The following is a 23040-nucleotide window of genomic DNA, read 5'->3' on the forward strand; positions in this document are numbered from 1 at the left end:
TTTAGGTCTAACGTTTAAGTCTTTAATTCATCTTGAATTGATTTTTGCATAAGGTGTAAGGAAGGGATCCAGTTTCAGCTTTCTACATATGGCTAGCCAGTTTTCCCAGCACCATTTATTAAATAGGGAATCCTTTCCCCATTGCTGTTTTTCTCAGGTTTGTCAAAGATCAGATAGTTGTAGATATGCGGCGTTATTTCTGAGGGCTCTGTTCTGTTCCATTGATCTATATCTCTGTTTTGGTACCAGTACCATGCTGTTTTGGTTACTGTAGCCTTGTAGTATAGTTTGAAGTCAGGTAGCATGATGCCTCCAGCTTTGTTCTTTTGGCTTAGGATTGACTTGGTGATGCGGGCTCTTTTTTGGTTCCATATGAACTTTAAAGTAGTTTTTTCCAATTCTGTGAAGAAAGTCATTGGTAGCTTGATGGAGATGGCTTTGAATCTGTAAATTACCTTGGGCAGTATGGCCATTTTCACGATATTGATTCTTCCTACCCATGAGCATGGAATGTTCTTCCATTTGTTTGTATCCTTTTTTATTTCCTTGAGCAGTGGTTTGTAGTTCTCCTTGAAGAGGTCCTTCACGTCCCTTGTAAGTTGGATTCCTAGGTATTTTATTCTCTTTGAAGCAATTGTGAATGGGAGTTCACTCATGATTTGGCTCTCTGTTTGTCTGTTGTTGGTGTATAAGAATGCTTGTGATTTTTGCACATTGATTTTGTATCCTGAGACTTTGCTGAAGTTGCTTATCAGCTTAAGGAGATTTTGGCCTGAGACAATGGGGTTTTCTAGATATACCATCATGTCGTCTGCAAACAGGGACAATTTGACTTCCTCTTTTCCTAATTGAATACCCTTTATTTCCTTCTCCTGTCTAATTGCCGTGGCCAGAACTTCCAACACTATGTTGAATAGGAGTGGTGAGAGAGGGCATCCCTGTCTTGTGCCAGTTTTCAAAGGGAATGCTTACAGTTTCTGTCCATTCAGTATGATATTGGCTGCGGGTTTGTCATAGATAGCTCTTATTATTTTGAGATACGTCCCATCAATACCTAATTTTTAGCATGAAGGGTTGTTGAATTTTGTCAAAGGCGTTTTCTGCATCTATTGAGATAATCATGTGGTTTTTGTCTTTGATTCTGTTTATATGCTGGATTACATTTATTGATTTGCGTATATTGAACCAGCCTTGCATCCCAGGGATGAAGCCCACTTGATCATGGTGGATAAGCTTTTTGATGTGCTGCTGGGTTTAGTTTGCCAGTATTTTATTGAGGATTTTTGCATCAATGTTCATCAAGGGTATTGGTCTAAAATTCTCTTTTTTGGTTGTGTCTCTGCCAGGCTTTGGTATCAGGATGATGCTGGCCTCATAAAATGAGTTAGGGAGGATTCCCTCCTTTTCTATTGATTGGAATAGTTTCAGAAGGAATCGTACCAGTTCCTCCTTGTACCTCTGGTAGAATTTGGCTGTGAATCCATCTGGTCCTGGGCTCTTTTTGGTTGGTAAGCTATTGATTATTGCCACAATTTCAGCTCCTGTTATTGGTCTATTCAGAGATTCAACTTCTTCCTGGTTTAGTCTTGGGAGAGTGTATGTGTCGAGGAATTTATCCATTTCTTCTAGATTTTCTAGTTTATTTGCATAGAGGTGTTTGTAATATTCTCTGATGGTAGTTTGTATTTCTGTGGGATTGGTGGTGGTATCCCCTTTATCATTTTTTATTGCATCTATTTGATTCTTCTCTCTTTTTTTCTTTATTAGTCTTGCTAGCGGTCTATCAATTTTGTTGATCCTTTCAAAAAACCAGCTCCTGGATTCATGAATTTTTTGAAGGGTTTTTTGTGTCTCTATCTCCTTCAGTTCTGCTCTGATTTTAGTTATTTCTTGCCTTCTGCTAGCTTTTGAATGTGTTTGCTCTTGCTTTTAATTGTGATGTTAGGGTGTCAATTTTGGATCTTTCCTGCTTTCTCTTGTGGGCATTTAGTGCTATAAATTTCCCTCTACACACTGCTTTGAATGCATCCCAGAGATTCTGGTATGTTGTGTCTTGGTTCTCGTTGGTTTCAAAGAACATCTTTATTTCTGGTTTCATTTCGTTATGTACCCAGTAGTCATTCAGGAGCAGGTTGTTCAGTTTCCACGTAGTTGAGCGGTTTTGAGTGAGATTCTTAATCCTGAGTTCTAGCTTGATTGCACTGTGATCTGAGAGATAGTTTGTTATAATTTCTGTTCTTTTACATTTGCTGAGGAGAGCTTGACTTCCAAGTATGTGGTCAATTTTGGAATAGGTGTGGTGTGGTGCTGAAAAGAATGTATATTCTGTTGATTTGGGGTGGAGAGTTCTGTAGATGTCTATTAGGTCCGCTTGGTGCAGAGCTGAGTTCAATTCCTGGGTATCCTTGTTGACTTTCTGTCTCGTTGATCTGTCTAATGTTGACAGTGGGGTGTTAAAGTCTCCCATTATTAATGTGTGGGAGTCTAAGTCACTGTGTAGGTCACTCAGGACTTGCTTTATGAATCTGGGTGCTCCTGTATTGGGTGCATATATATTTAGGATAGTTAGCTCTTCTTGTTGAATTGATCCCTTTACCATTATGTAATGGCCTTCTTTGTCTCTTTTGATCTTTGTTGGTTTAAAGTCTATTTTATCAGAGACTAGGATTGCAACCTCTGCCTTTTTTTGCTTTCCATTTGCTTGGTAGATCTTCCTCCATCCTTTTATTTTGAGCCTATGTGTGTCTCTGCACGTGAGATGGGTTTCCTGAATATAGCACACTGATGGGTCTTGAGTCTTTATCCAATTTGCCAGTCTGTGTCTTTTAATTGGAGCATTTAGTCCATTTACATTTAAAGTTAATATTGTTATGTGTGAATTTGATCCTGTCATTATGATGTTAGCTAGTTATTTTGCTCGTTAGTTGATGCAGTCTCTTCCTAGTCTCGATGGTCTTTACATTTTGGCATGATTTTGCAGCAGCTGGTACTGGTTGTGCCTTTCCATGTTTAGTGCTTCCTTTAGGAGCTCTTTTAGGGCAGGCCTGGTGGTGACAAAATCTCTCAGCACTTGTTTGTCTGTAAAGTATTTTATTTCTCCTTCACTTATGAAACTTAGTTTGGCTGGCTATGAAATTCTGGGTTAAAAATTCTTTTCTTTAAGAATGTTGAATATTGGCCCCCACTCTCTTCTGGCTTGTAGAGTTTCTGCTGAGAGATCCGCTGTTAGTCCGATGGGCTTCCCTTTGAGGGTAACCCGACCTTTCTCTCTGGCTGCCCTTAACATTTTTTCCTCCATTTCAACTTCGGTGAATCTGACAATTATGTGTCTTAGAGTTGCTCTTCTCGAGGAGTATCTTTGTGGCGTTCTCTGTATTTCCTGAATCTGAATGTTGGCCTGCCTTGCTAGATTGGGGAAGTTCTCCTGGATAATATCCTGCAGAGTGTTTTCCAACTTGGTTCCATTCTCCCAGTCACTTTCAGGTACACCAATCAGACGTAGATTTGGTCTTTTCACATAGTCACATATTTCTTGGAGGCTTTGCTCGTTTCTTTTTATTCTTTTTTCTCTAAACTTCCCTTCTCGCTTCATTTCATTCATTTCATCTTCCATGGCTGATACCCTTTCTTCCATTTGATCGCATCGGCTTCTGAGGCTTCTGCATTCTTCACATAGTTCTCAAGCCTTGGTTTTCAGCTCCATCAGCTCCTTTAAGCACTTCTCTGTATTGGTTATTCTAGTTATACATTCTTCTAAATTTTTTTCAAAGTTTTCAACTTCTTTGCCTTTGGTTTGAATATCCTCCCGTAGCTCAGAGTAATTTGATCGTCTGAAGCCTTCTTCTCTCAGCTCGTCAAAGTCATTCTCCGTCCAGCTTTGTTCCGTTGCTGGTGAGGAACTGCGTTCCTTTGGAGGAGGAGAGGCGCTCTGCTTTTTAGAGTTTCCAGTTTTTCTGCTCTGTTTTTTCCCCATCTTTGTGGTTTTATCTACTTTTGCTCTTTGATGATGGTGATGTACAGATGGGTTTTTGGTGTGGATGTCCTTTCTGTTTGTTAGTTTTCCTTCTAACAGACAGGACACCCAGCTGCAGGTCTGTTGGAGTACCTGGCCGTGTGAGATGTCAGTCTGCTCCTGCTGGGGGGTGCCTCCCAGTTAGGCTGCTTGGGGCTCGGGGTCAGGGACCCACTTGAGGAGGCAGTCTGCCTGTTCTCAGATCTCCAGCTGCGTGCTGGGAGAACCACTGCTCTCTTCAAAGCTGTCAGACAGGGACATTTAAGTCTGCAGAGGTTACTGCTGTCTTTTTGTTTGTCTGTGCCCTGCCGCCAGAGGTGGAGCCTACAGAGGCAGGCAGGCCTCCTTGAGCTGTGGTGGGCTCCACCCAGTTTGAGCTTCTGGGCTGCTTTGTTTACCTAAGCAAGCCTGGGCAATGGCGGGCGCCCCTCCCGCAGCCTCGCTGCCGCCTTGCAGTTTGATCTCAGACTGCTGTGCTAGCAATCAGCGAGACTCTGTGGGCATAGGACCCTCTGAGCCAGGTGCAGGGTGTAATCTCCTGGTGCGCCGTTTTTTAAGCGCATCGGAAAAGCGCAGTATTCGGGTGGGAGTGACCCAATTTTCCAGGTGCCGTCTGTCACCCCTTTCTTTGACCAGGAAAGGGAACTCCCTGACCCCTCGCGCTTCCCGAGTGAGGCAATGCCTCGCCCTTCTTCGGCTTGCGCACGGTGCGGTCACCCACTGACCTGCGCCCACTGTCTGGCAGTCCCTAGTGAGATGAACCTGGTACCTCAGATGGAAATGCAGAAATCACCCGTCTTCTGCGTCGCTCCCGCTGTGAGCTGTAGACAGGAGCTGTTCCCATTCGGCCATCTTGGCTCCTCCCCAGATTTTCAATGTAGATGAAACAGCCTTCCTATTGGAAGAAGACTCCATCTAGGACTTTCATAACTAGAGAGGAGAAGTCAAAACCTGGCTTCAAGGCTGCAAAGAACAGGCTGACTCTTGTTTGGTGATAATGCAGCTTGTGACTTTAGGTTGAAGCCAGTGCTCATTTAGCATTCTGAAAATCCTACAGCCCTTAAGAATTATGCGAAATCTATTCTGCCTGTGCTCCATAAATGGAACAACAAAGCCTGGGTAACAGCACATCTGTTTACAATATGGTTTACTGAATATTTTAAGCACACTGTTGAGACCTATGGCACAGGACAAAAAAAGATTCCTTTTTAAAGTATTACTGCTCATTGACAATGCACCTGGCCACCCAAGAGTGCTGATGGAGATGTACGAGATTAATGTTGTTTTTATGCCTGATAACACAACATCCATTCTGAAGCCCATGAATCAAGGAGTAATTTCAACTTTCAAGTCTTATTATTTCAGAAATACTTTTTGTATTACATTTTGTAAGGTGATAGTTGCCATAGATCGTGATTACTCTAATGGGTCTGGGCAAAGTAAATAGAAAACCTTCTGGAAAGGATTCACCATTCTGGATTCCATTAAGAACATTCGTAATTAATGGAAGGAGGTGAAAATATAAACATTTACAGGAGTTTGGAGTAAGTTGATTTCAACCCTCATGGATGACTTTGAGGGGTTCAAGAGTTCAGTGGAGGAAGTCACTGCAGATGTGGTAGAAATACTAAGAGAGGAAGAACTAGAAGTGGAGCCTGAAGATGTGACTGAACTGCTGCAATCTCATGATAAGACTTGAATGGATGAAGAGTTACTTAAGTGGTTTCATGAGATGGAATCTACTTCTGGTGAAGTTGCTGTGAACATTGTTGAAATGACAGCAAAGGATTTAGAATATTACATAAATGTGGTTGGGCAGAGTTTGAGAGGATTGACTCCAATTTTGAAAGAAGTTCTGCTGTGGGTAGAATGCTGTCACACAGCATCACATGCTACAGAGAAATCTTTCATGAAGAGTCAATCAATGAGACAAGCTTCATTGTTGTCTTATTTCAATAAATTGGCACAGCCACTCTAGCCTTCATCAACCACTGATCACTCAGTTCAGCAGCCATCAACATCAAGACAAGATCCTCCACCAGCAAAAAGATTACAACTTGCTGAAGGGCTCAGGTGATCGTTAGCATTTTTTAGCAATAAAGTATTTTTAGATATAATGCTATTACACGCATAATAGACTACAGTACAGTATAGTGTAAACCTACCTTTTATGTACACTGGGAAACCAAAAATTTGTGTAACTTGCTTTATTGTGATACTTGCTTTATTGTGGTAGTCTGAAACAGATCCTGCAGTATCCCCAAGGTATGCCTGTATTTCAGTATAGTCGTGATCATAGGTCTTGCTTTTCTTTAGATTCAATGTTGGTGTTATCATCCATGAATTTCACCTTCCTGTGTACAGACATCTCTTAATACAGTAGGAGAATATGGGAGTCAGAAAAGGAAGACATTTATTGTCATTATGAACTCAGAAATGTGTTTTCTAGTGATCATTGAAACAACTGAGATTGATATTTTCCAGCCATGGCAGTTTTGGTGATTGAAAGCAAGATCTGTTTTTTAAAAATCAAATATAAGTTGGCACATTCTTCCAGGGAAGGGCACAGGATAATTTCCCTTGCCATTTTATTTTAAAACCAGCTTTGTTGTGGTGGCACGCTCCATGAGATTTGCTCCATGAGATTTGCTCCATGTTGCACCACACACAGTCTTTGCTCCTCTGTGTCCTTCCATAGAAAAAAACAGTGTGGGGAAGGATTTGGTTTGTCTTACCCTTTAGTCTTCTGCTCCTACAGCTCTCTGGTCTGATAGTTCACTATTTTGGTAATAAAGTCAGATATAGTTCAAATCCTGTCTGGTCTATTATTTCGTGAAATTTTTGAACTTTTCCATGCTTTGGCATCCTCCAAGAACTTCTTTTTCCTTTCTAAGTTTTACTCTTTTAATAGAAATGGACTCCTATGTGAACACTGGAGTCTAAAAGTGGCCTAATAGGCTTGCTATTTTTAGAGAAGGAGAAAGTTGCCTTTTGTTCTCTCTGTGCTTTTCACCTCCCACATGTTCTTTAGAGTTTTTTTTTTTCCTGTTCTGGTCTTAGTAGTGACAGCTTTCTAATTCCAGAGGCTTTTTCCTGGGTCTGTTTTTGGCTCAACTTGTCTCATACTCAAAATTTTTAATGTCAGAATTGGGCTGGGCTCTTCTGTTTCTATTATCTGTAAACATTTTGGGTTTCTTTTCCTCTAATTTATGAAAATTATGAAATGTACACATAAAGGAGTGGAAAATCTATTCACCCAGTTTAAAGTAATAAAATGGACATTTGTATATACCCACCATCCAGGTTGAGAAATAGAACATTGCTTGTGTCTCAGAAGCTCTCTGTGTTCCTCTCAGTCACGTTCCCCCACCCCAACTCCTACCCAAGGTAACCTCTCATCCTGAAGCTTACATGGAAGATTTGGGCATTTTTATTAAAAAAAAAAAAAAGAAAGAAAAAACCAAGTAGTGCTAAAAAATTGTAACAATAGAATTTTCAGGAAAAAAATAAAGATAATGTAGACGCATTTTTTTTCTAACATTCCACAAAAGAATAATTTGTTTAGGATTGAGGAGAGAATTAATGCTTGTCTTAGTCTGCTCAGGCTGCTATAGCAAAATTTCGTCAACTGGGAAGCTTAAACAACATTTATTTCTCACAGTTTTGGAGGCTAGGAAGTCTAAGATCAAGGCACCTTGAGATTTAGTTGCTGGCAAAGACCCTCTTCCTGGCTTACAGACAAGCCACCTTCTTGCTGTGTCTTCATATGGTAGAGAGAGAGAGGGAGAGACAAAGTTCTTTGGTCTCTTCTTAAAAAAGAGTACTAATTTATCACAAGGACTTCACCCCTTTGCCCTCATCTAAACCTAATTACCTCCTAAAAGCCCCGTCTCCTAGTACCATCACATTGGGGGTTAGGGCCTCAATATATGAATTTTGGGAGGGCACAGACATTCACTCTTGAAGGATTTTGGCTATTCATGCTGTGTCACTGAAATTAGAACTAGTGTAAAAAGAAAAGTTCACGTACATATAATGCAAATATTCAGTGAGCTGGCACCCAACCTACCCTTGTTTGATAAGGAATAATTGGAAATTTTCTATTTTGGCCTAGCAGTTTGAGGGCAGACAACTTCTTCTGACCTCATTTCCTCCTGATCTTCGTGGACATATACCAGCAGCATTTTGTTGTCTTACTATTTGTTATAGCTTGCTAAAATAAAAAAATCACGCTTGTACACACAACACATACACCTAAACACACGTATGCACTTTCTTTGTAAAGCTCTGTTTGAAATATACTAAAGAGGACTGTTCCTGAAGTAATCTTGCAATCATGTCTGCTCTCATCCTTTGTTCTTTCAGCCACACATTCCCAGTCTTCATGGGCTGACTGCCTGGGATTGACTTTTGCCTTCACAGATACTTATCTACAAAAGATAGAGACAGAAAGTAGCCCGAGTCTCAAAGTTTTCTTGCTGCTACTGCCGTGTGCTACCTCAGACCCCTCATTGCTTACCTGGGGGCTAAGCCCTGCCTCTAGGACCCTCAGGTTCCTGTGGATTCCTGTCTTGAGTATGATGTGCCATCTTGTTTTTTTCTGAGCTGCTTGACTTGTTGACTCTTCATCAACAAACGTTAGAATGCCTACTCTGTGTAGGCAGCTATACCAAGAACTGTGGATGCAATGTGGTGCCTTTGCTTTTTATGGGATGGTTATTTTGGAGAGTCTTGTTTGCTTATCTAGTGTCCACAGGCTGGTATGATCTCTAGCCTTTATAGGCATTTCTCTTGACCCAGAATTTTGACTCTACTAGACCACAGGCTTCTGGATTTTTCCTGGAGTGGCCACTTCATTTTTCTACCCCTGTCATGAGTTACCAACCTTGGTGTGGCTTTCCTGGATGTGCATCAGTTCATTTAGGACTTTTCTCCTATCTTCTCTAGTCCTAACCATTCTGGTTTCTGGAACTGATACTGATAGTAAATTCACCATAATGGACCATATACAGTTAATGCTAGCATTTCTACCAGGGTTCTAAAAATGTCTGGTTTTAAGATTAAATTAAAAATAGTCCCTCTGAAAGACCTAAATAGAATAGTTTCTCTTTTTTTCTGTGTCAGTCTCTTTGGGATTTGGCTGCTTCTGGAATCTTACAAAGGTTTTGCTTTTGATTCAAACACTGCAAGGCACTTTGTGAATGTGAGTAAGATAGTCTACATGGACTGAAAATTTAAGACCATTTAATGAAAGTTGTCTGGCTGCAGGAAAAATGCTCATTTTTAGAAATTGTCTTAAAGCTCTGATTTATAGATCTGTTGTTCTGCATTTTTCTACTACCACTGGATTTTATTACTGGCACATTATATTTAATTAGGATAGAAGGAATGTGTGTGCTTATAATTATTTAAAATGATTTCAAGACATATATTTAGAGAATCGAGTGTAGTTAATAATAGTTAAAAGATAAAAATTCAGTTTTAGTATTATGCAAAATGTCTAGACTATAATTAGCCTGGAGTAGATTAAATTATGCACCTCTAATCTCTGTTTTATACATGTCTTTCAAAGTGACATCAATTGTCATCAAATTTGCTTATTATAAGATTTTGCTGGATGAGTACTTACATTTTCACTATATTTGTTTTTTAGTGTCTTTTATGATTAAAAACATGTTAGCATGACTCTCAGTTTTTTTTTTATTTGTTTTAATTACAATTAAGTGATGGTTTTCTAATTGTGTTATCTGATTTTCAACAGACCACTTAAATAGCTTGGTGTTAATGCAACTGTGGCTTTAGCAGATCTTGATCATTAGCTCTCAGATTAATTTCTATGTAAAGGAATTTTGTTATCAATCTAATCTGTAGAAAGAGCGTATCACTTTACATCTTGGTAATTGGGGTACAGTCTTTTAGTTGAGGTACATAGAAATATGTAGAATAGAAGAAAATTTCAGCAGCTCTTTACAGCGTATAGGCAATACGAATGGAACTGTTCTTTCAGCACCTTCTGAAAAAGATGGGCCTGAAGTCATCCCAGTATGCAATAGCTGATTATTTGACAAAGCATGTATCAAATAGATGAAAATATCAAATAGATGTGTGTGTTAATAGTCCTCAACTTCCAGTTTAGCATAGGTATATATTTAGGGTAGGAGGTGATGACAATCATACTCATATTCACTCTTTTAGACTTAGAAGTTTCCTTAGAGACCCTATAATTCAACATTCTTGGTTTTTGTAAGGGAAAAGACTAGTGTAACAATGTTAGTTACTTCTCTGAGATCTCAGAGATAGTCAGCTCCTGGGTGCCTGTTTAGTGCAGGCATTCGCCTGTGACAGGATATGACAGCACAGTGAAAAAGGGCCGGTTAGCACTCTCATAAATGACACTGAATCTGAAAGTCCACACCAGTTGGAAGAATTATCCTTTCCAAAGAAGCTACAAATGACTGACAGTTTTTCCCATATATTCTGTAATTTTCAGAGGTATCTTAGCTTGTTATTATTTTAAAATGGTACATAATTTAGAAGAATGAAAATTCTGTTTGTTAGAGAAATTAGTTGTGCTTTAGGTAAATCATGACTTTTTTTTAAACAATCGAAGTCCCAGTGAACAATTTTTGTGATGCCATGAAATGTGCTCAGAAGGTGGGCTTATTTGAAGGTCGTTTTTCTAAATGGTAATTTAAAAAAATAGGTGCCATTTTGTATGATAATAGTTTTGTACCCACATGAAGAAAGCATTACAAATTCTCTGTTCTCTTCCTCTTCTTGCTAGGTTGTGTTCTTATCTACCATAATGGTTTGAGATTACTGTAGAAGTATGTTTCTAATTGCTACATTGTGACAATTACTTAAACATATCTACTGTTTAAGAAGAACCAGCCTGGCAAGGTGGCTCATGCTTCTAATACCAGCACTTTGGGAAGCCAAGAAGGGAGGATTGCTTGAGCCCAGGAGTTGGAGACCAGCCTGGGGAAGATAGTGAGACTCCATCTCTACAAAAAAATAAAGATGAGCCACTCATGGTGGCACGTACCTGTGGTCCCCAGCTACTTGGCAGGCCAAGGTGGGAAAATTGCTTGAACCTGGGAGGCTGAGGCTGCTGTGAGTCATGATATTTCTACCGCCTTCTAGCCTGGGTAACAGAGCAAGAGCCTGCCTCAAAAAAATAAAAAATAAAAAGGACCAAGATGATCATCTCTAAACATTCCTGTGTTATATGTGTGAAGGGTACCATGATTGCACAGAATATTGTCTTCTGTATAGTAGAGAAATCAAGGGTGACAACTTCAAATGCCTTTTACTTTACGGGGTTGTGCAGACGTGCCCTCAGTCTGTCTCTTGGGTATTTGCTCTACAGAGGCCCCCTGTCTCAGTTCAGCCAGTAGATATATTCCAGGCTCAGGTTGTGGTGGTGCAGGAGAAATCAAGAGTTGGGCTTCTCCTAGGTAGGACAAAAAGAGAGGAAGAGAGCACACAGAAGACAATAGTAGTAGTTCTACAAAAATCTTATTCTTCCTTTATTAAAACAGTGTAAAATTACAAAGTACACATTAGCATTTGCATAATAAAAATTTTAGGACAAACATCTATAATTTACAGTGAAAGAATTTGAAGAAATGGCAACATTTAGGTAAAAACCTTTATCTTTGTTAATCATTTCTTTAATTCTCTTCTTATTTTTTTCTCTCACTCAGTATCTTCGGCTGTTAATTGAATGAGTGGAGGACAGTTAAAGCCACAGGCTTTCATATGTGGAGAGGCTGCTCCTTAATGTCTTTGCTGGTCTCTTGCCGTTCTCTCCTGCTGCTAACATTAATTACTTTGCTGATGGCTCTAATTGACCCAGTAAGAGAATCTTATCTGTGTTCAGCCCTTCCCAGGTCCTGAAGTCTTTGCAGCTTCTGCTTGCTTTCAGCCTTTATAAATAGCCTTCCAGGTTCTGAGTTCTGGTTCTAGAGATCTCTTTCCTTTGAAAGTCCTACCCCTTGCTTAAGCCTGTGGGTCACTGTTTCTAAACCCACCTTTTCAACACTATTGCCCCATATCAGTGATGCCCCAGCTCAACTGGACTTTTAGCTTTTCCCTGAATAGGCCTCTTTGCCTTTTCCTGTTTCATGGATTTGTACACAGTAGTCCTTGTCTATAGGATCTTCTCTTTCCTGCCTGTATTTCCCTGTCCAAATTGTATCATAGAGACTGCCTAAGCCCTGCTTCTTCACTAAAGGGTTCCCTGATCATATTAATTGAAACTAATTTTCTCCTTGAGGGCTGCTTGATGCTTTGTTTGTTATTTATGGTAGTAGGCTAACTGCTGCTTTGGCTTATTTTAGCAATGAGATTATAATCACCTTGACGGTGAGAGGCATTTTGTTTCTCTTTTTGTCTACCTACTCCCACCAGCTGATGTTCAGGGAACATCTGTCTCATTGAGTTTAGGGGATGTAGGGAAAGCCTGGCCAGCTGCTGCTCCCTGCATGGTAGGTGGTGGTATTGTGAATGTCTGTGGTTCCTGGTGTTTCCTGGACGTGAAATTAGTCCTTAATTAAATAATTCCCTTATTAAAGGAGCTATGCTTCTTTTCCTTTAAAAATATAGCTTGTATTGTGGTTTCTTCTTAAAATGGCAGTATACATTCATTGTAAAAATTTTAGGTAATACAGTTAAGCAAAAGAAAGAAAATAAAAACTATTGAAAATTCTTCAGGAAACAGTAGCTCACTGCTATATTTGGTATACACCTTTTCAGATATTTTTCTATATGTGAATGTATATATATAAACATACTTCTAAAAAGTTGCCAAGCATAGTATTCTTTTATTTTTCTTTTCATTGAATGATGTTGTGAACATCTTTCTAAGTGTCTGTAAAAGCGCTAGAAAGCTGCTCTCACCTACATCATGCATGTATTGTTTTTTGTCTAGTCATTTCCTCAGGAAACCCTTATGAGTGGAACTTGTGGATTATAGGGTGAACATGCTTTCAGGGCTTTTGATACCTATTGCCAAATTGCCCTCTGCATACCAGTTTTCCTACATCCTTGCCAGCAGTGGCTACTGTCATTCATTTTTATTTTCTAAAGTAATGGGGGAAAACGATCGCTTTCATTATTTTAATTCACAGGTATTTTATTGCTAGTGCAGCTGTAGGTTGGTATATGATTGATCACCATGAATATTTCTTGTTTTCTTTTTTTCATGAGTTGCATGTTGTATACATATTTCTTCATGTTTATTTAAATCCAAGTTTATTCATAGGTTATATATATGTATGTAAATATATGTATGTATATTCATATACATATATCTCTGTGTACATTATACATATATAAATACAACTATATTTGTACACATATAAAATTTGTTGTTGTTAGTAGAAACTTTTCCTCCTAGATTATTTTTAGATGTTTTTTGTTGGCTGTACATGTAGAAATGTATTTTGTTTTTGCATATTTATCTTGTAACCAGCCACCTTACTTAACTGTTATTATTTCTGATAGTTTTTCTATTGGTTTCTTTTTTATTCTTTTGGCTATTTTATATATACCTAGGAAAAATAGAACACCATATAAACAGATGTGCAGTTTTTCTGTATAGAATAAAAAATGAAAAAAGTAAAAAAATAAAAGAGTTCTTTTCCTAGAATGTGGCAAAAACTGGACTTGGAAGAGAGTAGTTTCTTCTGTACAAGGTTACCAGAAGGCAAGGCTGATCATGGATCCTCTTCTGTTCTCTGCAATTTCTTTATGTGTGATGCTTGCTTTATAGTTATGTTAATAAATATTGGATGTATCAGAAAAGAAGCTGGGTTAGCAATATTCACCAACTATATTCATTATTAGCTTTGAAATTTGTTCATCGTAGCATTTCAGTGATGTGTAACTATGTGCAGAAGATACGCCTTTTTTATTTGGATCCAGTTTTCCTTGTGTTTAATTTTTTTTTTTGGTTTTATGACATACGGGGGTAAAACTAAATTGTGAAAGTAACCATGATTCTGTCATAAAGGAATCTCAAAATTACTGGAAACTTGGAGAGACACTGGTAGCCACAACTAGAAATGTGTTATCCACTTCATATGGTTGGGCTTTAAGTTAAGGGGAAGAAATGAAACATCTTTCATTTTTTATTTAAAGATTTTTCTTCTGATACCACCCTCCTCAGAAGGGAACTCTCACTGGCTTTTATCAGCTGATCAAGCCAGCTGAGTGAGGGTTCTCAGCTTTTATATCGCTTCAAGTCTCCTAACTCTTCCTTTCTCCACTCTACAATTAGCTTGCAGGCCTGCCTATGTTTCTCGTCCTCATTATACCAGGGTTTTCTAAACTTTATTATGGTTAATGGGACCATTACCTGAAATGCAGGAGTACCTACACATTTACATTTCCACTGCAATCTCTCATATGGTTTAGGAGCTCATTAAATTTCTCTTGTTACCCCAAAGAAAAACCTCTATACCCTATTCATGCTAGGAACATTCTCTGCCTGCAGTTCTGTTCCTATGAAATGTGCCCACACTTACCAGCCCTTGCCTGGCATGCCATCTTTGTCTAGCTTAACACAAAGCTTCTATGCAACCTATAATTATTTTCACTCACTTAATATATCATTGCTACATGCTTAAATCCCAGCCTCTCCATGTCCTCGATCTTTTAACGTAGCTTAAAAGTCTTACTGTATTGTTTACACTCAAAGGAGTATACATTTTTTAGCTGAAACAACTTTTGGTATAAATACTATTTTAGGTGGTATGAGTAATTTTTTTAAAACTTTAGAAAAGTAATGGTTGAAAAATTGTTATACTTTTAAAGTCTTCTGTTACAAAAAGAAAAGCAATGTAAGAGCAAGCATAATTGTAGGATACAAGCTTATGTTTATATGAATGTATTGAGTTTAAATTTTGTGTCTGCCTTACCACTTACAGTAATTATCTAGTGAATTTAAAATATCTTATGTGTATAAAAGGACAAAAGAGAGAAGCTTCTAATGGAAAGAGGGAGCGGGCACGGTGCTTCACTGTGGCTTCATGGAGCCTTGGGCATAACAATGTCACTACGCTCGAGGCTCCATGAAGTTGAGAGTCTCCACAATGACAGCATTGGTTGTCATTAAATGAATGAAATGTGGACCTGGAAGGAAGGGGTGGTAGGAGACTTCTTGGATGAATGTCAGGGCTCATTTAGGTGTGATTAGGATTCCCAATACTGAGAAGTTAAGCACTTTCAAGCAGCAGATAATCAGATGACTGACTTTGCATGAGAAATATGGGCATTTGTGGTACTCCTTTTCTAGATATCATTTAATTTTTCTACTGTTTGTTTAACTTCTGTTCCAGTCCCAATTTGAACACATATGGAAGTAACTTACATGTTTTACTACTGAGAATTGAATTAGGGTATTTGTGCTACTGTTTACTTAGGAACAAAGATGTATGGCAAGGTGCATGGCTAGTCACCTCCTGACAAGTTCAGTGTCTTGCAGTGAATGTGATCTCATAGCTTCCTGACTCCCACAATTTACACTGCTGACTCCTCTTGCCCAGATCCGCCTACTGATGTTATGCACTGAGAGAGCCTAAGGCACCTACTCAAGGCTTTCCCAAAACAGTGGCTGTATTAGTCCGTTTTCACTCTGCTGATAAAGACATACCCAAGACTGGGTAATTTATAAAGAAAAAGAGGTTTAATGGACTCACAGTTCCACCTGGCTGGGGAGGCTTCACAATCATGGTGGAAGGCGAAAGGTACGTCTTACATGGTAGCAGACGAGAGAATGAGAGCCAAGTGAAAGGGGTTTCCCCTTATAAGACATCAGATCTTGTGAGACTTATTCACTACCATGAGAACAGTATCAGGGAAACTGCCTCCCATGATTCAGTGATCTCCCACTGGGTCCCTCCCACAACACGTGAGAATTATGGGAGCTACAATTCAAGATGAGATTTGGGTGGGGACGCAGCCAAACTGTGTCAGTGGCCATGTGAAACATGATGACGGAACCCAAAAGCAACTGGAGGAGAAGACATACTCACAGACTGCTTGCTTACTAGAATCTCAGCTTTTGAGTATTTTCCACCTTGTAGACCAACCTGACCTTCCATATAGAACTCGATGTGTATACCTTAAATTTGGCCTTTAGGTAGGGTGACCATATGCCCCAGTTTTCCCAGGATAGCCCTTCCTGGTTTATGTATGTCTGTTGTCCTGGCACAATTATTAATATGCCTCTTTTCATTTCCAGAAATGCCCTAATTTGGATGATAAATTATATGGCCATCCAGTTGTTAGGCCTTGGTGCTTGCTACTATTCATCTAGACTTTTTTTTACCTAGTTCTGCTGGTGAAGAAATGCTGTGTGGGTCTCTAGGTTCCTTCAGACAAGGTTGTTCTCAGCAACGCACTCAATTTCCTAGTTAGAAATAAACTGAGTGCTTAATACAAAATTTCAGAGAATACAGATTTTAGAACTAGAAAGGACTTCCAGAAACCGGTAGTTTAACCACTTTTTACAATGAAGTAAATGATTTTAAGTCATGTAGAAAAAATGATTTCCTTTGTGGTCCAATGTGTATCTTTTCTAGTAGTCTTCCTCATAGCCCAAGGCCCAGTTAGCCACGTTGTCTTGTTCTGAACAATTGTTTTCTTTGATCAGCCTGCCCTTAAACTTTTCTGACCAGAATTACTCCAAAGAGAAGCATACTTTTGTTTGTTTGTTTGTTTTGTTTTATTCTGAGACAGAGTCTTGCTCTGTTGCTCAGGCTGGAATACAGTGGCACAATCTCAGCTCACTGCAACCTCTGCCTCACGGGTTCAAGCAATTCTCCTGCCTCAGCCTCCTGAGTAGCTGGGATTACAGACACGCACCACCACATCTGGCTAATTTTTGTATTTTTAGTACAGATGGGGTTTCAGCATGTTGGCCAGGCTGGTCTCAAACTTCTGACCCTGTGATCTGCCTGCCTCAGTCTCCCAAAATGCTGAGATTATAGGCATGAGCCACCACGCCTGGCTGGTTCTTTGTTTAAAGTAAGGGGTTCAAGTTATTTTTCAAAAAAACTGGAATCTACTCTTCTTGGTTAATAGCTTTCCTAGGTACTAGGGAATCTTGGTACCTAACTTTTCCGATTATTAGAATCCTTGGCTTCTCCATATGGAACTTCCTTGTAATGGAAGATATAAACTTTTGGGAGTTTTGACCACATGGCTGTTTATGTGTCTACTTACATTAGAAACATGAATCTCATATTCAAGGGTTCCAACAAATACACACACACAGACACACACGTCTATACACATACATACAAAACCTTCCTGAGGTAAATCTCTTTTTGTGAATTTCCAATTCCTAAATATAATAGCAGCTCTGCTTGTATATTTGCTGATGATTGTGAAATTCTTTGAACATAGATTTCTAGAAGATATTTGTGATAAATCCTGAAATTAGGACAGTTTAGACAATGTTTCAGTGACAAACATGAAATCTGAGACTTCAGCACCGTAAAATGTTATCTCTTCCCCACACTGTGATCTAGTGCAAGTTGAGCAGCTCTTTTAGACAGTTCTTCTCCAAATCATGATGAAAGGGTCTAGGCTGCATTCATATTTCTGTTATGAATGCATGTGGCTTCCAGGGTTGCCATGGAAGAGAGGGCTTAGATAATCCTGCAGGGATTTTAGTGGTCACACTAGAGGGGCAGACATCACTTCCTTCATCTCTCATTTAGCCATAATCCATTGTCTTGGCCCTAACCTAACTGCTGCAGAACCTGCAAAATGTGGTCTTATCAGGATGCCAGGAAGGGGAAAATGAAATAGCATTTGGTGGACACACAGCATTATTTCTGCCACAGTTCCCTTCATTGACCTGGTTCTTGGCTCATTTGTCATGTTTCAATAGTTTTATATTCTCCTGCTCTTACATGTTCTTCATATTTTGAGTAAAATCATATTTACTCTGATTCTAGAGTTCCCAGAGTTTTCACTACTTTAGTGGTGCAGATTCACCATGAAGGTGCAGAGTGTGTGGGTTCAAGAGTTTCATTGTTCTAGTTCTTCCACTTTCTTTCACTGGCTTTGGACTTCCATCCTACATTTATCCATTTACTTATAAAGGTCACTCCTCTTTCAACAGATAACCTGCATGAGAAGCATGGGAGTAGCCACAGAATACAGCTTTTCTGTAGCTTCAGTGATTGAAAAAAGATGTTTATTTTAGAATTTAGGGTGTTCAGAGTTTGCCCACAAGTTATTAGCATCTCAGAACCAAACGTCCAATTGGCTGATCAACAAAGTAAAATGCCAGTTTATGTTTGGGTCCACAATTGCTAAATAGATGAGTTATTAGCATTTCAGAACATTCTGTTTCCAACAGGAAATTGTATTAGGACTACAGAAAGCAGAGGTGGAGGAAAGGACAACTCATCTTCAGGCATGTGGAGACATAGATTACCGGTTCCTTCCCGGCTGGGTGGGGCTGGAGACACCACTGCACAATTAACTATTCCCTTCTCCCTTTTTAGTGTTTCTTGTCCATCATCAAAAATTACATTTCAATATTATTTCAAGACTTTTATAATTAATTAGGTTACATTTCAGTTGATGTAATTCACTCTCAAGGAGATTACAAAATAATATTTTTGAGTGAGGTGATCATTCTTGCACATTTGTGCTGATTTTGCTTAGTTTCAATTTGAGAGTTGCATTTTTCACCCTGTTTCCAAGCCCATATAGCAGGTGTTGGTAGATGTTTGCTCACTCAACAGATATTGATTAAGGGCCTACTATGCATTAGGCATTATGCCAGGTGCTAGGGATACTGTGATGAGTGGAAGAATTAGTTTCAAGGGAGGCTGGCTGTGGTCAGACAGAAGGAAAGGATGGAGTAAATGGGGATGTGTGCTATTTATAGGAAGTAGAAGGGTGGACTGGCGTGGTGAGGAGGGGCATATGGTGGTGTATTTCTCTCAGTATTTGCCATAGACCCCTGAAAAGTAGCTGTTTTTATTCTTTAAGATTCTAAAATGCCAGAGATACTAGAAACAGGTATGTTCTTGAGAAGAAGAGACCCTTAAAAAGAGGGAAATGGGATAATTAAAGTGACCTTTATCAGATTTGGGAATTCATGGTTAGAATGCCCTTGTAATTACAGGCAAAATTAAAATAACGTTGTTTCCAACTCTTAGACATGCTCCAATGATTGTGTGGTTGAAAATGTTGAAAATAGTAAATTACCTGTAGAGAGACACAGTTGGAATGTAGTTAGGGAGACCTCTCTGCCTCCTGGTGTTGCAGAAGCTTTCCACAGAAGAATAATACCATCACCAGCTTCATCTATGTATATCACAGTGCTGGCAGCCAACTTAATTAACTAGCAGTGAAAGAAGTTTCTGCACCCTGTGAGATATTCCCCATGTATACAGAGTTCAGTAATTGTCATTACTTTTACTATCTGAGATTTTTAAAAAGGAATGAGTAGACATACCACAATTTAGTTTCAAGTGTAGAATTATCCTTCAGTACACATTTGGTTTGTGATTTTAATGGGAAACATGTCTAAAGTTTAAGCATTGGGTTCCTTTCTGTGTTGGAAAGGTTGTCCTTCAGCACACACAGGACATACCCAGGAGGCCCCCAGTTACTCTATTGACTGGTGCTCAGCACCCCTTTCCAGCCCTCTTCACTGGATTATTTTTAGAATGCATCAGATGCAGCTCTCAAAATGATGCAAAATCATTGAGTCCTCCCATTTTTCAGCTAAAGAAGTAGTGTCACGGTTTCCTAACAAGAAAACCTACTATGAGGCAAAATTATAGAAAATCAGAATAGCAGAATAGGGCATGAGCTGAGGAATCTTCTGCTTTAGCCCTGCATTTTTGCATAAGAAGAAATAAAGACCCAAGTTTAGAGCATACAGCTGGCTTAGAGTGGGACCTACTCTTGTCCTTCAGTTCCCATTAGGATTAAATGAGTTAATACCATTATAGTCCTTATAACAGTACCTGTGCCATAGTAAGTGGTCAGCAAATGTGAGTTATCACTTGTCATTATTCCTAGTGATAGAGCCCAAACAAGAACCTAGATGCCCTAATAATCCAGTGCTCTTCAGGAGGCACATATTTTGTATTTCCACATTGTATAGGGAGAAATATGTTTTAAGAAGTTGAGTTAAAATAAAAATAGTGACCGCCACAATGCCAATTTATGTGTACCTAATCAGCATACTCAGTACTCTGTACTGAATAAGTACTAGGCTAAGTACTGCATTTCTTAGCCCAGTACTGCATAGTCTGAGTTAAGTACTGCATATTCATGGTTTCCTTTAATCCTCACAAGCTCTATGAGATTCACATTCTTGACCATCTCCATTTGACATACAAGTTGGGGAACTTGCCCAGGGTCACAACACTAATAAGGGGTTTTAAATAGGTTTTAAACACTATTTGACTTCAATGACTTTCTTAACCTTTGTTATTTATTTATTTATTTTAAATTTCTTTTTCTTTCTTTTGAGACAGGGTCTCACTCTGTCAGCCAGGCTAGAGTGCAGTGGTGCAATCATAGCTCACTGCAGCCTCGATCTTCTGGGCTCAAGCAATCCTTCTACCTCAGGCTCCCTAGTAGTTGGGACCACAGGTGAAGCCACCACACCTGGCTAATGTTTTAAATATTTTGGAGATGGGAGTCTTGCTATGTTGCCAGGCTAGTTCTCAAACTCCTGGCCTCAAACAATTCTTTGCCTTGGCCTTCCAAAATGCTGAGATTACAAGTGTGAGCCACTGTGCCTTACCCCTTACCCTTTCTTTTATCCCAGGCATTGGCAAACTATTGCACATAAGCAATCTCTGGCCATTCTTAACTTGTACAGTCTGCAAGTTAAGAATGTTTATATATGTGTGTGTGTATATATATATATATACATTTTTTTTTTGAGATGGAGTCTCACTCTGTTGCTCAGGATGGAGTGCAGTGGCATGATCTCGGCTCACTGCAACCTCTACCTCCTGAGTTCAAGCGATTCTCCCGCCTCAGCCTCCTGCGTAGCTGCAATTACAGGCGTGCGCCACCATGCGCAGCTAATTTTTGTATTTTTAGTAGAGATGGGGTTTCACCATATTAGCCAGGATGGTCTCGATCTCTTGACGTTGTGATCCACCCGCCTCGGCCTTCGAGAGTGCTGGGATTACAGGCATGAGCCACCATGCCCGGCCTTGTTTTATATATTTTTTAATGGTTGAAAAAAATCAAAAGAAGGATAATATTCTATAACACATAAAAATTATGTGAAATTCCAATTTCAGTGTCCATACAGTTTTATTGGAATACAGCCATGCTCATTTGTTTACGTATTGCCCGTGGCTGCTTTTGCAATATCATGGCTGAGCTGAGTAGTTGTAGTGAAGACCGCATGGCCCACAAAACCTAAAATATCTACTCCCTGGCCTTTATAGAAAACGCTTGCTGACCTTTGCTTTATACTCTTCCTTGGTGATTACATTTTATGACATTCCAACTGTTCAGGGCATAATTGTGGAATTTTTATAGGATCTGTCTCCTCGTGTTACTTGCCTTTTGGTTTGTTCTGTATTAATTAACATATCAATCAGATCCTGAATAATGTGAATAAAAAGAGTTCACCGTCCGGGAGGCGGAGCTTGCAGTGAGCCGAGATCGCGCCACTGCACTCCAGCCTGGGCGACAGGGCGAGACTCAGTCTCAAAAAAAAAAAAAAGAGTTCACCGTTAGATTGTCTGTGTCTTGTCTTTTTTTTTTTTTTTTTTTCACAGATTGGGGAGTAATTTATTCCTGGATACTTTGTGAGACTCTTGATGATAACCTGTTTTTGTTTCTGTACTAACCATGGACTGCAGCTATTTCTGGTTTGCATGCCCCTCATGTTCATTTATTGAGCCGATTGTTTTTAAACCTCCAAGTGTCTTAGATGCAGAAATCACTCTATTTTCTTTCCTTTGTAGTGGTTTGTTGTCTTCTGATTATGTGGAGATTCACTACGAAAATGGGAAACCACAGTACTCTAAGGTACGGTTACTGGCGTTGGCAAGTTCTCTAGTATAAGTGTGCTTATCGTAGAGTTGATCAGTGCACACTGTGTTGTTTTGTCGTCTGTCTCAGTAAAATCACCTGTGCTCTTTTACAATGATACTATTTTTAGTGAGGAGAAATTTATTAAAATATACAAATGTTTGAGGTAACATTAGGTATTCAGGACAAAAAATGTTTATTGTTTTGATTATACATGCAGTACCTTTTGTGATAGTATAAAGAGCTATACAGTTCCATATCAGCACCTAGAAGTACTTAGTAAAGAAGGATGAGGCTCATGGCCATCGAATCTGGATTAGAAGACTGGATGGGCTGTTAGAATGATTCTTCAGTGCAAATGACTTTGCTGCCCAAGGAGGGCAGAGGACAGGTTGGGGAAGTGAGATTTAGGTAGTACTTTTTCTCTAACCTTCGTAACAATTCTATGAGGTTGATGTTGATGTTATTATTCCTGCTGTACTGTGGAAGAAATTAAGGCAGAGAGAGGGCAAATAAGCCTGCTTAAGGCCACGGAACATTGAATATGAGGGTACTTGGGTATCTGATTCCTTCATTTGGAGATGAACTTTCTTGTCTTCAGGGAGGATTAATAAAGAGCAAGTGGATTTGGATTAAAGCAAGAGAGAGAGAGAGATGATTTATATGTAAGAAACAGTGACCTCCATCAGTCAGGGTGAAGATCCCCAGAATGGCTACAGAAAGAAACTCTGACTTTTAGGGAGTCAACAAGTGCCACTGAACCTGAGCAGTGTCTCCAGTGTCCCAGTTACTGGGGGCACCGGAAAGGAAACAAAGTGGGGAAACATCACTGGATTTGTTGTTTGTTTTTTTCCTAGATTGCTAACACATGTCAACATAAAAGTGGCACCTTTCCCATATGTGGACTTGTGCCGTATAGGTAACTGGGATTTTCAGTCTGATGGCTTCTCAGCAAATATTTATAGGTGTCCTTCATTATAAAT

At 39.3% G+C, this 23040-nt stretch overlaps 1 protein-coding gene across 8 annotated transcripts in view; it reads left to right on the plus strand.

Moving 5' to 3' along the window:
- ADAM23 (ADAM metallopeptidase domain 23) overlaps positions 1-23040 on the plus strand; it is a 235470-nt gene that overhangs the window by 125860 nt on the left and 86570 nt on the right. For all 8 annotated transcript variants that reach the window (XR_008522965.1, XM_063713001.1, XM_054549690.2 and 5 more), the window contains one exon: positions 21991-22054. Coding sequence is in view for 7 of the 8 variants with exons in the window: in XM_063713001.1 (XP_063569071.1) it covers positions 21991-22054 (64 nt within the window). In the remaining variant the exon portion in view is untranslated. The remainder of the gene's footprint in view (positions 1-21990; positions 22055-23040) is intronic.

The sequence above is a fragment of the Pongo abelii genome, chromosome 11 (assembly GCF_028885655.2).
Source record: "Pongo abelii isolate AG06213 chromosome 11, NHGRI_mPonAbe1-v2.0_pri, whole genome shotgun sequence".
NCBI classification, from domain to species: Eukaryota; Metazoa; Chordata; class Mammalia; order Primates; family Hominidae; genus Pongo; species Pongo abelii.